This window comes from Monodelphis domestica, chromosome 6, assembly GCF_027887165.1.
Source record: "Monodelphis domestica isolate mMonDom1 chromosome 6, mMonDom1.pri, whole genome shotgun sequence".
Taxonomy (NCBI): Eukaryota; Metazoa; Chordata; class Mammalia; order Didelphimorphia; family Didelphidae; genus Monodelphis; species Monodelphis domestica.
The window spans coordinates 123,427,452-123,444,755 of record NC_077232.1 but is presented as its reverse complement, the minus strand read 5'-3'; the positions used below and the strand labels follow the sequence as shown (position 1 = coordinate 123,444,755).

The window sequence follows — 17,304 nt, the reverse complement described above, 5'->3', positions numbered from 1 at the left end:
TGTTCAATCTTAATATTCCAAAATTCCATGAAATTGGTCAGTGAGAGAAACAAGTAAATGAAATTCACTGATGAGTTTCAGCAAATTTAATTTATAATTGAAGAATCATGTATATTCTATTCATGCTTGTCTTACTCCTTTTCTGTTTTATACCTCATCTCCTAAATTTAGCAGTGCAATAAATGAAATAATGATAATTCATAAATTCATGCAAATGATCACATGTATTTGAACTTTTCAAGGTTTACAAAACATTCTTTACAATAGCTCTGTGAATTTGAAGTTCAAGTATTATTATATCACTGATTTAGAAGTAGAAAGTGAGGCTCAAAGGGATGAAATTCATAGGCCAGATTATTTTAACTATTAAAGGAGTCTTTCATGCTGATACTTGAAAGGTAATTACCAATGATGCTGAGAAATTATTAGCTCATTTATTAGTTTTATTAATTAGGGACATGGTTACATTTCTTTCATTGTATATATTTATTATGTTTGTTTACTATAATTATGTTATCAGTAAGAAGTTGTATTCTTAAGTTTTGCAGATGCATTTGGGTTTTCTCTCATATTAAATTATATTTAACTGCTTTGTATATGTGCATTTTTATTTCATTCACCTAATGTATATGTTGTATATTTTTGAATATGTGCTTGTCTCTCCCATTAGAATTTCACAATTTATTACTAGCAGGGGTATAGCCTTATTAAATATTTCCACATATTTTGAGTTCTATAAAGAGTGAAGCATTATAGTCTTAAAAAATTATGGATATTTTTTCTCCTGCCCCAATTCTACCCCAATTGTAGGAGTTTGGACATTCTTACTGAGAGTAAACGATTTTCTCATTATTGCCTGTATTCATAGCAGTCAAGCATCATTTTTTAATTCACCCAAATGTGATCTATGGTTTAAACTATGTCTCTTATGATAGACAAGATCATATTATATTTTAATAGTAAATCTAATGAAAAGTTTCTGTTTGAATTTTGTTCATGTGTGGTGGAGGAAACCATTGGTGTCATTGGCCAAAGCTATTGGTCTGCATCATCCTCAAAGGGGCAAGTCATCATGAAACACAGTGGCCAGTAGACCTGGCTTCAATGGTAACAATTACTTTGAATTTCTCGCCATTTGGTTTAAAATCCAAATCCTATTTGAGTTTATTCCTCTTTGACTTAAAAAAAAAAAGCCAAGCAAACACATTTTTGTTTATATTTTTAGGTACAGCAAAAGTTTATAAATATGATATTTTTTTCATTAATGCAACTGACCATGTGTATATAATTTTTCATCTGGTTTGAATTCAGGTTTATTCTAGCTTTCATTTTTGAACATGTCAGTTCCTTTCAGAATGGTAGGCTGTAGGGGTGAAGGGTAAATAGCAGCATTTACCTGTGGCTTATAGAGTATCTAACAGCTCTTTTGGTTGATAATCTTTTTCTCCTTTGTTCACAATATGCACATGTTGAAACTACATTCTTAATATCAATGTATATTTTCATTTTAGGCTAATATTTGTCTTCTAATCCTAACTGCAGGTTTGGGAAGCAAGCATATCTATCAGAAAGACGGTGACTCTTTCCATGTAAGTGAGCTTCTGGAAAGTTTCAGAAAAGATGCGAGAAGCTTTAAATTGAGGGCTGGGAAGCATCAGCTGGAAGATGTGACTGGCGTGTTGAAAAGTTTTCTGTCTGACACAGATGATGCACTTCTTACTAAAGAGCTGTATCCATACTGGATCTCCACATTAGGTAATATATGCAGAAAATCAAAGAAAATTATGTCTAATGGAATCTATGCACTCAGTAGTTATTTTTATATTGTACTATTTAGGGTTTACTTTAATTTTTATCTTAATTTTATGCTGCAAATTGCATTTTTAAAAAATCGATGAGAACTGAGTGAACATTACTTGCTTGGAATAAAATTTGTACACATTTTGTAAAGGTTGAACATATAGATGTCGGGCACAAATTTGGTAGTAAAATCTGAGGTGGCATGTAATCATTTATTTAGTAGATTTTGTTAGCTTCCTCTGCTCCAGATACATTCTAATATTCAGGGCCTCTGGTCAAAGCTCTTGCAAATTGGTGTGAACTTGTGAAGCTATGTTTCTTTTGGTTTAGATATTAAGAACTAATGTTTACTTAGGTTATATGATGAGTAAGCTTGTATTTGCAATATCTTTATTTAACTCTTGAGCCTTCCTCTGTCTATTCTAGCTTTTCCAATACAAGCTAGTCTACAATTCCTTTTACCCTAGCAGCACCAGTACCAAACCACCAGAAAACCATTGGAAAAATTATAGATTTAGCTTCCCAAAAGTCTGGCATTAAAGATATTAAATTTTCTTCAATAAAAGTAACTTAAATATAATTACTGATGGGGTTGAATGGATGACAGTGACACTTCATTCATTGGATATCAGCTTATTTAAAATAGCCTGTAAATTAACACTATAACTAGTCTCTATTTGACAATGTAAGATTTCATTCTCTAGGTAGATGATAGGCAGCTTGAAAAAAAAATTACCGATGAAGTAAGGCATCATGAAAGAACTATCCATAATTAGAAGTGATCCTTTGAACCATTCATGTTGTCAGTACTATAGACAGAGAAGTTATGGTTCTAATCATAACATAGTTCTATGTATTGATGATTACAGTGAAATCTTACTAAGGTGGCATCAGTCATCAAATTAACCTGAAAGCAAAAAATTAGTGGGAAATCTTTTAACTCATTTAATTCAAAGAATATCTACCTCCTTATATAACCAAAATAAAATTTATAGCCAAATTATTCATTTGAGAATCTGGCTTATAGGCACTTTTCCTTGAAAATTTAAAAGAATATATTAGATGAGCTGAATCTCATGATGTTTTGGTTTATATTTTGCTCTTAGTATCAGTTCATGGAGATTTTTCTATATGTTGAATTTTCCCCATATTTTTATATGTTCCATGAAGTTCTTATTTGCTTTCAGTTTTAAGTACCATCTTTGATTCATATTCACTTTATGGAAAACACTTTGTCCCTGGCAGAATTATTGCTCAAAACTGAGAAGGAATTACAATGCACGACAAGAATCATGCTTCCTCTGTGAAAGTTGGGTTAAGATCTAAAACAGAATACTCTGGCCACACTAAGACTAAACGTCTTCCAGATTTCCTGTGTTGGTGTTCCCAAAGACCCACACCAATTGAATCTCATATTGGGACACCCCAGGAACCTTTGGACCTAGAGAAGTGAGCTAATGTGCTCTTTGCAGTGATCTTAGGGTGATCTGCCTAAAGTCCTTTTCTGTAGACCACCCTGCCAAGTGTTCTCTGAAGTCTATGACTAAAGAATGTTTTTGAGTTTCATGTGACTTTCTTTTCATTTTTCTGAGACCCTTCTTTCAATTTTTTTTATTTCTGCATTCATTTTAAAAAATTAGTTATATTTACTTTTTTTTGATAACATACTATAAAGGAAGTTTTCCTCTAAATGGCAATACAATTTTCCTATTATTTCTTAAAAGAAATGCCTTTTGGAGTTGAAATGATGGTATTGCAGTTTAATTATGTTACTATTGACTGGCAACTAGTAATTCCTCTGGTGGATGTTATCAAATTATCTTTTTATTTTTGCTTTAGAGAAAAACCCTATTTGGGTTACAGGGAGCCCTCTGATAATCTGGCGAAGTCTATGAACACCTAAGAATAATATTTTTAAGTAATTGAAGGAAATGTTAAATTTCAGTTTGAGTTTAGTGAAAATAAAGATGTATTTTTTTCCTCTCTGGGTTCACAGACTTCCTGATGTAGCTAAGTGAGGAGGGCCAGGCTTACTTATAAGTTTGGCAAACCTGACTAGATCAGTACAAAAGAGATAGTTGTAAAGAAATTGTAGAGTTTGAAATAGAAATGTACCTGAAAAAGACTTTAGAGAGATTCTTTTATCCCTGGGGATCCTAATGCCCTTTACAAAATGTCTAATGCATTTGGAGAATCACTGATGTGTAGCTGCCTTTTGTATGAAAGGCTAAATCTAACATGGAACATAAAGAGTTGCATTTTTCAAGAATAGTGGCAAATAGAGAGGAAATTTATAAGTGTAAATTCCAACATCTACAGAACCATCAGTAACGCCTTATTCCTCAGGACAGTCAAGTGAAGGATGCTTCTGAATTTGTGTTTTCCCTTAGTTGTTTGGTTTACACATACATATACAGGATATCTTCCTTCCAGATATATTCAATCTTCAAGGCCATTCTACTTCTCCTCTTTATCACACCCTACCACCCTTTTTAAAAAATGCCCTACTGTTCCTTCTCTCTCCTCCATTTTATAGTTAAACTTCTAGAAATAGGGAAATTAGTGAATTCTTATCAACTGACTGACTTGTTCCCTTTCTTTCATCTCTACCCACTTAGTCTCTTCATACTGTAGTTTCTGTCTCTACTTTACTGAAACCATTTTCTTAAACATTATCATTGTAAAATATCCAAGGCCATTTTCTGGCCTCACACTAATTTTAGTTTCTCAGCAGAATTTGATATTATAGGTACTGTTCTCTTCTGATTTCTCACAGCTTTCCTACATATATATTGTTTTGAACCAAGATAAATAAAATAAAATAATTTAATGTTTAGTATGAGCCAGGATCATACGAGGTGCTAAGGATGTAGCTGGGGCTTACATCTTAATGAGGACTGGGGAGATGGTCGCTGCAGGAGCAAAGCAACTGTTGAGATGCAGAGATCTGGATAATAAATGGAGCCAGGAGGGGATTGAAGATGGCTGCTAGAGCACTTTATAAAATGGTGGCCCATTTTAGGGATTCAACATCTTTATGGTAGAAAGTACCCTAAAATTTTGAATAAATGCATATTTCTCTACAAGATCATTCTATGTTTCTGAATGTTCTCTATGTGTCTCTTCTTCTTTTCTTTCTGCATTAAATATAGGAAACCCCAAAGACTGGAATTCATTCATTTCATTTATCCCTTTCATTCTGATCCACTCCCTTTGCTTCAATTCTTGCCTTTATATAGACTATTTTAAATATTTAACTCCAACTTAAGCCTCTTTTATCTGCCCCAGACTGGTTAATGGATAGAGATCTTACTGCATGGTGGTTGGCTGATTTCTTTACTTCAGTGTCTCACACATCTAAAACTCTTCATCTTCCCCTGCCCTCATAGTCTTCATTTTTCTGATTCTCTGTCTACCATTTATTTATTTACTATGTGTTAAAAATATGGTTCATCTTTTTTATTTTTCCTATCTATATTTATTTGTCAAGTCCTATACATTCTTCTTTTGAAATATCTCTTGTGTGTTCATCCCCTTCTTCCTCTTCCTACTGCTACCCTCTAGTTCATACCCTTATTGCTTCTTGCATCTTTCAGGAAACTCACAATGGGTCTCCTTGTCTCCATCTCCTTCCCTCCATCATTCATCCTACTGGTAAATACTAGACCAATCTTCTCAGCACATAGTGAATTATTTCATTGCCTTTCCAAATCACTTTCAATGGTTTTTCGATAGCCTATTGAACATATTCATAAGGCTTTGTTATTCAAAACTCTTCATATTGTTCCCTATATTATATATTCTCCATTCTACCCAAATAATCAACAAACCAACATTAAGTGCCTGTACTTTCTATGCTCTGCATTATGTAGGTGCTTTGGGAGTACTGAGTAAGATAGAACTCCTACGTACCAGGAACGTGTGGCCTAACAAAACAATAAGATATGAACTAAGTGAGATGGATAGGATTTGGTTACTTCCATAAAACTTTTTTATTATTCCCTGACTGTGTACAATCTCTTTCTTCTCTCCAACCTTTTTGTTTGTTTGTTTCCATGTTCAGAAGCTTCTGGTCTCATTGATTGGAGAGTTGCATTAGGGTTATAAATCTCTACCCACTATGAGTCTATAAACTTCTTGAAGCATTTAGTATTTATATATAGATATGTTGTAAAGGCAAGTCTATTTTCAGAGCTGGGTTAGATTAGATGATCACTGAAGTCCTTTCCAAGTCAGACAACTTAACAATTATAATTTCTGGGAAGTTTGTCTTTAACTTAAGCCTATAATCATTTTTTAATTAATTAATTTGTTTATTGTGGAGAGTTTCCATCTGGTGCTACTAGCTCTATGCTCTGGGGCCAGAGGGAACATGTCTGATCTCTTTTCCAATGGACAGAACTTTAAATACTTGAAGACTCCTGTCTTGCCACTTTCTTTTCCACCATGCTTTTTGTTCTTATACTTACTGACTTTGGTTGCTTCATCTGATCCTCATAGAGCATGAATCTGAAGTAAAATTGAATATGCTTCATAAATGTTTATAAAGTTGCATTAAATTCTGTGATTTTTCTTTTCCTATTCTAGATACTCAAGATGATAAAGAAAGAGTTAAAAAATATAGTACATTTATACGCACACTTCCAGGGGTCAACAGGGCAACTTTGGCTGCTATCATTGAACACCTTTACAGGTCAGTGTACTCAAAAAACCTTTTAATGCACCTTCATCAGTATTGGGTTTTCAGGATGTCTTTTTATTTTCTTTTCTCCTGCTCTACTGGTGTGATCAAAGGGGCCTGCCTGTACGTCAGAAGCTTTCAACATATTTTGTTAACTAGTCCTCCATCTTGGAGGATTGAATGAGGCCTAGACAGACTAAAGACCGTCTAATGATCTCAGAAATAGTTTAGGGCCCCAGGTAGGATGCCATCCTGACTGCTAAGCCCCCTGCTGTTTTAAAAAAAGATAAAAGGAGGAAGTGTTGTGCCCACTAGCGAAGCTTGAACTTTCGGTATGGAGAGGGGGAAAGAGAGGAGAACCCCCTTCTCAAAGCAGGGTTCAGGGGAGACAGCAGATATAATAGGTTGGCTCAGAGAAAGGAGAGGGGATTTGAATATTTTCCCCCTTCTGCCTTCCCTCCTTAGGTAAAACTGCTCTCCCCAATTCACTTCTGTCCCTCTTGACCCCCCTCCACTACTCGAGACCAAAAAGGTTTCCCCTTGATCTGTTCACTCACACTCAGCTTGGGGAACAGATAACTTTTATTGTTAACTCAATCAGGTAATACAAAAGGAATAACGGGCAGGGAAGAATGGGAAAAGGAATGTGGGAAAAGGGGGTCCCTATCTCTATCTAAATCCTTTTCCTCCCTCCTCAAGTTTGGGGGGAACTTGGGCTTTGGCTGCCTGAACCCCCCCCCCAGAAAGTCAGGTTGACTCACCCCTGGGCAACAGGAGCTGAGGTAAAGTCTGCTCAGGTTTCTTTCTCTTCAGAAGTCCCTTCAATTGGGAAATGTTGGGGTGGGGGGAGAGATTTCCAGTCACCAGCAGGAAAAGTGGGTAACCCTCAGGAGAAAGTCTTTATCCACCTTCTCTCTTCCACGTCTCAAGACAGAGAGACCCTCCCTGCCTGCTCTCCTTCCAGAGTCTTCTCTCCTCAAGAAATTCACTCCCGGGGCCCCTCCCCCATCGAGGTGATCAATTTCACATACTCTTCCGTCTGGCACTTTTTCTCTAGTGCCAGCCTCTGTCATGCAGCCCACTGGCCTTTCACTGCCCTCCTGTTTCTTTGTCTCAGGCTGTCCCTTTCACCACTTGAAATCCATCCCTCATTTCCTAACAGACTTGCCATTTTTAAGCTATCTCCAGTGATGTAAGTCATAATCACAGAACTTTGATGAGAATACTTTCGGAGTCATGTATAGGGATCTGTTTCAGCCTCCCCTTTCACAGATGAGAAGATGGAAGCCTGAGGACTTCTAAGTAAATTGCCTCAAGGTCACATAATCATTTTGAAGCTTTCTGTACAGAAGATTCTCCTCAGTTACCTTATTGGTCTGTCTTGTAAAAACTTAAATTCCGTTTGAATTAGAGAACAGAGATGCATTTCACTTAATCTTCAGTAGTTCACCATTACACCTAAACTCATATTGCTGACCATTCATGCTACTCTCTGAGTACCATCTGCCTCTCTCCCTCTTAACTCCAAGATGGCGCCCTTTCCCAAGTCAGGAAGTGCTGATGGAGAGAAGAAGGTGCAGCCTGGATCTTCTGGCTGACACCCCTCATCTTACAGATGCGCAGATGGAGACTCAAGAAGGGGAATGCAGTAGCAACAGAACTAAGAATAGAACCCAAATTATCTCACTCACAGCTCAGTGTGCCTTCTATTATAATAGGTTGCCTGTACATGAGTTTATTCTTTTGAATGTCTGTTCCCACTTTGCTTGCATTTCACTAGTATTTTTTCTCACCCATTCCCTGAAAAACAAGCCAGCTGCTCTAATTTTGTAATATGAGCCAATCAGTAAACAATCTGCAAATGAATGGGTTTTTTAAATACATGTAACTTTTCAAGAATATGACTATCTCATCAGGGCCCATATATTTGAAAGTGTAAATACTATTATGCATCAAATTATTTACACACACAGAAAATTTTTTTAACATTATATAGTCTTTTAAAATTTTTTTATTAATTTTTAAATTTAATTAATTAAAGCCATTTTCCCATAGTTACATAATGTTACAGTCTTGAAGTCCATTATTTGAATCATTTATGGTTGTTAATATTTTTATTTTTTTTGTCTCCTCTACTAGATTATAGAATCTATGGCATCAGAGACTACTTGTTGCTTACCACTTTGTGTGCCCCACTAGGCCTAGATAGTCAATTAATATTTGATAGTTATTGTGTTGAAAGAAATCACATTAGTGAGTATCTTTTTTGCTAGCAGTTTTATTGAAGAAGTGTCAAAGTGTGTATTTTAATTGGACATATTTATTTTTAACAGGGTTCAGAAATGCTCAGAAATCAACCAGATGAACTCTCACAGTTTAGCTATGGTATTTTCATCCTATTTGTTTCAAACTAAAGGACAAACTAGTGAAGAAGTAAATGTCATTGAAGACCTAATTAACTATTATGTTGAAGTGTTTGAGGTAAATATACATGCAGTATATATTAATTTAGAAAACAATTTTGATGGCACTGTAACCTGGAATGTGAAATTTTGTTTTGATTGTGATGTTTCACATGTCTAACAAAATAATCTTTATGAATCTTTATATAAATTGAGTTATACTTTCTCAAAGTTTGCAGAGTTAGAAATCTTTAAAACTGGTCTTTCATTTAAATTCATGCAGTTTAATTTTTTTTTTTGGCCATCTGGAATACATTGGACAGAAAAATTCTGTTTACAGCTTTTCTCTGATTAAATATGTCTAGTAAATATATGGAGTGAGTGAATTTTATAAAATGAATAATAAATGTCACCTTGTTTAATTCTACTGATTAAAATTTGTGTTTTTATATGACTCCAAGTAGAAACAAGATACTAATCCATTTGTAAGATTTTTATTTTTTTATTTTATTTTTTTATTTTTCATTTGTAAGATTTTTAAACTGGATATATTGTAAAATTGAAAAAAAATATATAATTTTTTTTATCAGAAAATGTACACCAGAGTATTATGAATCAAATTGGAATGCCATATATATAGAATCTATTTTTCATGAAATTGTTCTATGTTTCCTATTGGGAATAACATGACCTATTAAAAATAAATACCATAGAAAAACTTTTTTTTTTCCATTTATCCAGGAATGGACAGTGTCTAGTTTCATAGGTGATCTATGCTTCATCGTTCTTCTTTGTAACACTTCTTCCTATATATCTCAGTCCTTTGAGCCTGTAATTAAGTGTTGTTTCTACTAGAAGGTCTATGGAAAAAAGCAAAAAGAGTAGGAAATTAGTATTCCTAGGTATCATGTCTTGTTACTGTTTCTGGATAATTATCTAAAATGTAAAGAAAATGAATTGTTAACATGAAGCTTTTTTTGATACTTTTTGTGTTTTATGTACTATTATAACTATTCATCTGTGTCAATGAAGATCATTAGGATTTATAGATATGAAAATATATTTCACAATTAAAATATAATTAAAGTTAAATATAATAATGATGGAAATTGAGAAAATGACATTTCAACTTTAAAACAATATGAACATAGTATGGTTAATAAACCTCCTTATTTGTTGCTAATATCTTTGCAATGTCATGTTTTTGTACAAAAAAGTATCAGTACCCTAAAGAAGCATATTCTACATGTATAAATTATTTTTCTGAATCTGTTCAAAACTTTATTACTCTACCAACTTCATTTTAACAATACTTTGTGACCCATTCTAATAGATATAGCTGTTCTAATTTATTTTTAGCTTGAGTATTTTTAGCTAGATGGGATTCCTGAAGAAATATCTAACTGATAGTTCAATGTGGCTAATCTTATCTATTCATCAATGAAAATTTTCTTAATTATGTTTCCAATAGATTAAAGAAGATCAAGTCAGACAAATGGATATAGAGAATAGCTTTATTACCAAATGGAAAGATACTCAAGTAAGTAGTTATAATCAGATGTATGCAATAACTATTACATTGTTAATTAAGATTTTTATGTATGATTGTTCTAAATTTTCATAGAAAGCAGATATGGTAAGACAATTTAGATTGAAAGATGTGGTGTTTGTTTCTGCTAATTTATGTAATGACTTATGCCTATGGAAAACTTGATTTTATTACTGCATATCCTACAAATCTTGGGGAAATGTTAGTTTTCTAAATTAAGCTACCCTTATATATGTTTTTTCCCCTTAAATGCTTTTACGATTTCTGAAAATTTCAAGGATAATTTTAAAAATGTTAAGAAAGGTTTTGAGAAGAGTGTCAGTGAAAATAGTGACTTGAACATTATCAAATTTATATTACATTGCTTAATATTTAAAATGTGACATGAATTAGACAACATAAGTCATTTCTCCCCTGCTTTTGCTCTAATCATTGCCAAATCATTTTGTTAAGAACACTATAATTTCATTTACTTTTACATAGATGCCTACTTAATTTTTCCAAAATTTCTCTGCCTCCTTCACCTCTTGCTCCTTGTGGTGGTTTTTGTTTTCTTTTTTCTTTTTTCTTTTTTATCAGAATCAACCTCACATCTTTATGAATACATATATTCACATAGCATCTTTGCTTTTCTATGTTTGTAAGTATTGTGTCATATGTTCTGTAAATGTATTTGTTGTATAATGTTGTATAATATATGGTCTATAAATTTAGGAAGCATAATATTGATTAATCTTAATACAATAACTAACACTACTTACTCAAATGAATTCTATATTTACACCAGTAGAGAGAGAAGTCTATAAAGATGAGAAGTTTTCCTTAATTCAATTAAAAATAAAACAATATTCTAGCATATTCATTACTGTGTAGGTTACAGAATCATGAAGTAATTGATTATAGAAGAGGTCATGACGTCAAGGTGCTATTCAGCAACCAGCCCATGTGCCCCAAGATTATCATTAACCTCTTTAAATTGAAAGGGAAGAATATGCCTCTGGAAGAATATGCCTCATTATCAATTCTGGAAATCTTGAAATTTTTCTTTTTGAGTTGTTTATAAGAATTTTATGCTTGTGTAAGCTAATTATTACTGACTGACTACTAGTTTACCTAGAATAATATTGTTCCAATTTAATGAGACAGTTTGTTGTGAATAATTTCTTATGTGCCTTAATGAAGAATGTTAAGTATTTCTAATTAAATTGGTGTAACTAGTAGAACTGAGAAAAGAATATTTTCCAATGAACAGCATTGTATTGTATTATATTACATTATATTATATTCAATCATATTTAAGAAAAACATTTTTTCTTTGAATTTTCTGTAATCCATCAAAATTTATTCTCTGGATTATTTTTTATGTATTTCTCCTTTCGAATTTTTAAATTATTTTTGCTTTGGGCTTTATTTTTACAAGTGGTTTCTGGTGACTTTTAATTTTTAAAATATTTCCTTCCTGTGGACTTGTTTATGCAAACAGTGAAAATCAAAGTGTCAGAAACATCCTTTTTTCCCCAGTATTTTCTGTCACACATCTAAAAAGGAAAAAAAAAAGTAAGCTTTTCTAAGCTTGCTGGCTGAATAATTAAAATTATTTCTTCAAAGCACATTTTTAACATTTCCTTGGCAAATATTCCCTTCAGATTCTTTTCTTTGAAGCAAACTTAACTACAGTCATTGTTTCGCCATTATGACTTTTAAAAATTTCATGTTATATTTTTGTTATAAGTTGGCAGCTTGGCATCAGGAATATCCTCTGTGAAAATATCACAATATTCTTCCTAGCTTCATTTATGTTCCCATTAATCTCTCAGTATTACACTATGCGCATAGCCTAATCCTGTGCCTTTTCTTTCTTGACTTCCTCTCTCTTTATTATTTATTGGCTATTCCTTTGCAGAATAATGACCCAGATAACTTATCTCTCTAAGGCTAGCCCAGATACTAAATCAAATCCATTATAAAGAAAGAGTAGCCTTTTTTCCTTTTTTCCCCAAAACCTATGTTATCAATCCACTACATTAATCTATCTCCTCCATACACCAGCTCCTTGCATTATAAAATTAGATTCAGTATCATTTCCTTTAACATAATTTACTTTTCCCTTTCCTTTTAGTCATTTATATCTATTATTCAACTTTAATTTATGCTCACATCTCTACCCATTGAGTGTACCTCCCTTTATAAGAGTCAGCAAGGATAATTTTCCATGTGATTAGATGTTTTGTCTTCTATTTTTGTCATTGATATTATTAAGCCAGTCCTATTGATTAAACCATAATTGTATATGACTCATTTCCTTTCCCTTCACAAAACCTATTATAATAGATGTAACTTAAGCTGTTTTGGAAAACATATTTTGTACCAACCAGATCTTGTTCTCCATTTTCTTTTAGGAAGTTAAATCAGTAGGATAAGGCATCGAACTGTTTGCCAAAGACTCATTTCATTGTGAATCTGCTCTCACTATTTATGTCTTTTCATCTTTTCAGAAAAAAAATGCTGAATATAAAAGATTTTGGCAGTCATAAACACGAGTTCTACCTCAAGAGAATTAAGATAATTGAAAAAAATAGTTGAAATGGGTTCCATATTTTAAAATTCTTTACTATAAAGTGTTATTTATCACAATACAGATAACAGATCTTTATATATTTCCTTTAGGTTTCACAAGCTGGAGATTTGCTAATTGAAGTTTTTGTTGAGAAAAAAGAACCTGACTGTAGTATAATAATAAGAGTAAGTATTTTTAAGTTATACAAAAGCTACTATTTCATATTCTTTAAGATTAACTGAAATCTTTCTAAATTTCTGATAATACATATTTTAACAACTATTTTTGAGCTAAAACTTGATTTGTTTCTAAAGTTTTCGGTTTTCATGGTTGTTATTTGAAGTCTGGCATGGTTCTACCATTAAAGGATTCTCTTAGGATCCTAATTTTAAAGCTAGAAGTATTGGATATGGTTTGGGGATAGAACTTAACTGTTTTTCTTTACCATCATTTTGCATGTCATAGCTAATACTGCAACATCACTGAATTTTAGTGGATAAGATCATGAAGGGAAGATCTTAAAGAACAACTAGTTTTCCTACTAGATGATAAACTCCAGGGAGTCAGAGATTGCTCATGATTTCCTTGAAATTCTCAAACTTTTGTTGGTTCCCCCCACAATTCTCCTATTCTCAGCTGAGAATCTTGCCTTGTGTTTTATAGGGGGAAAAAATGGAGGCCTTTCTCCATGAATGCCTTCTATTTCCCTCTTCTTTATTTCCTATCACGTACCTTCTGCTACTCTCTCCTCCTTTACCCCCCATCTCACATGATGAAGTGGCCCTACTCCAAGGCTGCTCCCCTACTCATTTAAGCGATCCCATTCCATCTCATGATCCCCCTCTGTCAGTCTTACTCTTTCACTTAAAAAAAAAAATCTCTCCTTGTCTCCTGGCTTATTTCTTAGTGCCTGCAAACATGCCTGGGTCTCCTATTCTGAAAAAACCCATGCTTGATCCTTCCATTCCTATAAGAAGCATCTTCAGGAGTAGCAACCACTTTTCTTCCTCCCTCTCTCTTTTTCACGCCTTACTTACAGATTATGGCCTTATTATTCCAAAGTGCTGTCTCTGAATTTACTAATGATCACTTAGTTACCAAATTCACGACCCTTTTCTCAATCTCCATTCTTCTGGACCCCTCTGCAGCCTTTGACACTGTTGATCACCCTCTCCTCCTTGAAATCCTCTTTTCCCTTAGTTTTGGGGCCATCCCTGGGTCTCTTCCTGCTTATCTCCCTGCTTCCTCTCAGTCTCCTTGGCTGCGTCCTCTTCCAGATTGTGCCTTTGAAATGTATGTGTCCCTCAAAGTTCTCCCTCGAGCCCGCTTCTCTTTCCTCTCTATACTGCTTCACTTTTTGATGTCCTGTGAATTAATAATCATCTCCCTTTTTATACGGATGATTCTTGTCTACCTATCCTGCTTTGAACTCCTGACCTCTAGTCTCTCCTCTCCAGCCGCCTTTCAGAAATCTCAGATTGAACGTCCAGTAGACATCTTAAATTCCCTCAGTTCAACACGAGCTCCCTTTCCTCTTAATCCTGCCCTGCATCCCTGTGACAGTAGAGGGCAACATCCTCCTCCCAGTCTCTCCAGCTCCCACCCTACAAATCATCCTGCGCTTCTCCCTGTCTGTTGCCAAAATCTGTCAGGGACCTTGGTGGCCTCTTCTCTCCTCTGGAGCCATCATCTCACCCCTGGAGTCTTAGAATAGGCTGACGCTGGCTCTGCCCCCTCCAGGCTCTCCTTCCTCTAATCTCTCATCCTTTCAGCCACTCAGGTGGGATCAGGACAACACATGCCCCCTTCCTCCCCTCCTGAAACTCTTTGCCTCCAGGATCAAGTACCAAACAGTCTGATTGGCACTCAAAGCCCTTCATGAGCTAGTCCCTCCCTACCTCTCCAGGCTCCCCAACAGGCACTGTTCCATCCAGGGATGCTCTTGTTTGTGAACAAACTCCATCCCTCAGCTCCAGCCCTTTTCTCCAGATATTCCCATCCCCGTGATGCTCTCCCTCCTCCAAACCTTTCTGGGCTCCCTTACGTCCTAACTGGACTGTCCTTTCTTGGAAGCCTTCCCCCCCTTTGCAGTTTCTGGCGCCTTCCTCTCTTCATGATTTCCTGCTTCTCCTGTACGGAGCGTGTTTGTGTGTATTCTTTACACGTCCTCCCTTGTGTTAGAGTGTAAGTGTTTTGAGGGCTGGGGCTGTTGTTTATTTATTTATTTATTTATTTTTTTGGTGTCCCCAGCCCTTAGCCCAGTGCCAGGTACATAGCAGATGCTTATGTTCCTTGCTTGCTTGCATCTCCTACAGCGTCCCCCACAGCACCTCGCTCATAGTGGGTCTGTAATGAATGGTTGGTGGATTGAATCCCTTCCTTCTTGTAAGTGTGTAAGCTTTCCCAAGCACACTCTCGTTCATCCTTGGATGGCATCCCTTTCCACATGGCTCTTCCTCGTGGCTCACGTCTTTTATCCTTTGGAATGTCGCTTCTGCAGCCCCAGTGTCCTGTGGGAGGAATAGGCTTTTCTTTCTCCGAGGGGGCATTGCCGCTCTCGGTCTGTAGTTCTCCTCTTCCGATGGTAGGACTTCTGCACGTCCCACCAGTGATACCGAGAGCCTTCCAAGATGGCATGATAGGTATTGGCGCCCGGCATGGGTCATTCCATTAGCACTGCTTACTGAGGGAGAAAACAGGTATGCTGTATAATCTAGCCAGATGTCCTCCCCACTGGCACAATGTCCAGATCGCAGGGGAGTCCCTACCAGCGCCAAAGCCCTCCTGATGCTCACATTTATACCATACTTAATTTTATTAAACGTTTATTGCCATCTTTTATTTTACATCACTTGATTTTCCAGTATATCCCTTTTCCTTCTTCCTCTCAGAAAGTCATTCCTTAAAATAGGGAAAACAATTTACTGATAAAACTAAGCAGCACATCAGCCCAGTCTGCAACACTTTTAGTATTGCATAGCCATAGTTCTCGGCCTTTTTAAAGAAAGAAGGGAGGTACGCTTTTATCTCTCTTCTCTGGAGCCAAGCTTTGTCATTGTAATGCCATAGTGCAGGCTTTGATTTTTCTTATTTTTCTGATTCATTTCATTTCCTTGTTGCAGTCTTATGCAGACTATTTTCCTAGATCTGCTTACCTCACCTTTTATCCTTATATCTGTTTGAAAAAGTTTTCTTATGCTTGTTTTTTATCATATTCATTGTTTTCTAAAGATGCATTAATTTTTCTGTTACATTTATGGTATTACTGTGTGTCTAGGTCTGTGGTGGCAAAGCTATGACATGTGTCAGCACTGACACGTGTAGCCATTTTTGGTGACACACAGCTGCATGCAGCCACATACAGGGCTGCATGCTGAGGATGTTTTTTTCTTGAAGTGACATACCACCTGAGTTATGCTTGGTTTTATTTTGGGGGTGAATTTTGACACACCAAGCTCAAAAGGTTGCCCATCACTGATCTAGGCATTTCTTACTTGGTGGGTATCTGCTTGTTTTCAGTTCTTTGCTACTACACAAAGTTTTTTTTGTTTGTTTGTTCTTTTCCACTGGATCAAAGAGTATGGGACTTTTTAGTGTGACATTATTTTATTGTTTCAGTCCTGATAATTGGCCTTGAGAAATTCCACGGTCTCAAAAAATGGGGGGAGCACCATTACAGAAAATTTTATTAGTTTCAACTCTTATTTTTTGTTTCCAAATATTTAACTTTTTACAACTAATCATAATGACAAGGAATATGGTGGTTTATTTGTATAATATTTGTTATATAAACATTGTTGAATCTGTAACAAATATCAAATATTATATATAGAAAGGAGAAGCTCCATGGGAAGACCTGAGTTCAAATCAGGCCTCAGATACTACTTATATGACCCCTAGACAACTCACTTAATCTCTGTTTGCCTCAATTCACCAAATAAGGAAATAGTAAACCCCTCCAGGATCTTTGCCAAGAAAACACTGTGGGTAGATATCTACTGGGTCACAAAGTCAGACATGAGGGAAATTGTGTGTGTGTGTACTTTATAAATAAGATATAATGCTTGCTGTGTATGTGTAGAATCAGAGATGGACATATACAAGCATGTGTACGTGTATACACAAATATAAACACATATATCCAATTTGATGCTCAGAATACCCATTAAGATATACAGGTCATATATTATTTTTTAATCCCCCTTTTAAGCAGAAGAAGCTAGAAACCAGAGAACATGGGAGAATTTCTGGTAAATACTGGTAAATATGTAGAGTTTAGAATCTTAATGTGAAAAATAAGCCATAAAACCCGTAA

At 35.1% G+C, this 17,304-nt stretch overlaps 1 protein-coding gene across 5 annotated transcripts in view; it reads left to right on the top strand.

Annotated features, from left to right (window-relative positions):
* The window catches only part of ARAP2 (ArfGAP with RhoGAP domain, ankyrin repeat and PH domain 2), a 224,507-nt gene that overhangs the window by 163,797 nt on the left and 43,406 nt on the right, over nt 1-17,304 (top strand). For all 5 annotated transcript variants that reach the window (XM_056802513.1, XM_056802512.1, XM_007496580.3 and 2 more), the window contains exons 21-25: nt 1,543-1,755; nt 6,388-6,493; nt 8,815-8,962; nt 10,355-10,423; nt 13,100-13,174. In XM_056802513.1, the coding sequence (XP_056658491.1) occupies nt 1,543-1,755; nt 6,388-6,493; nt 8,815-8,962; nt 10,355-10,423; nt 13,100-13,174 (611 nt within the window). The remainder of the gene's footprint in view (nt 1-1,542; nt 1,756-6,387; nt 6,494-8,814; nt 8,963-10,354; nt 10,424-13,099; nt 13,175-17,304) is intronic.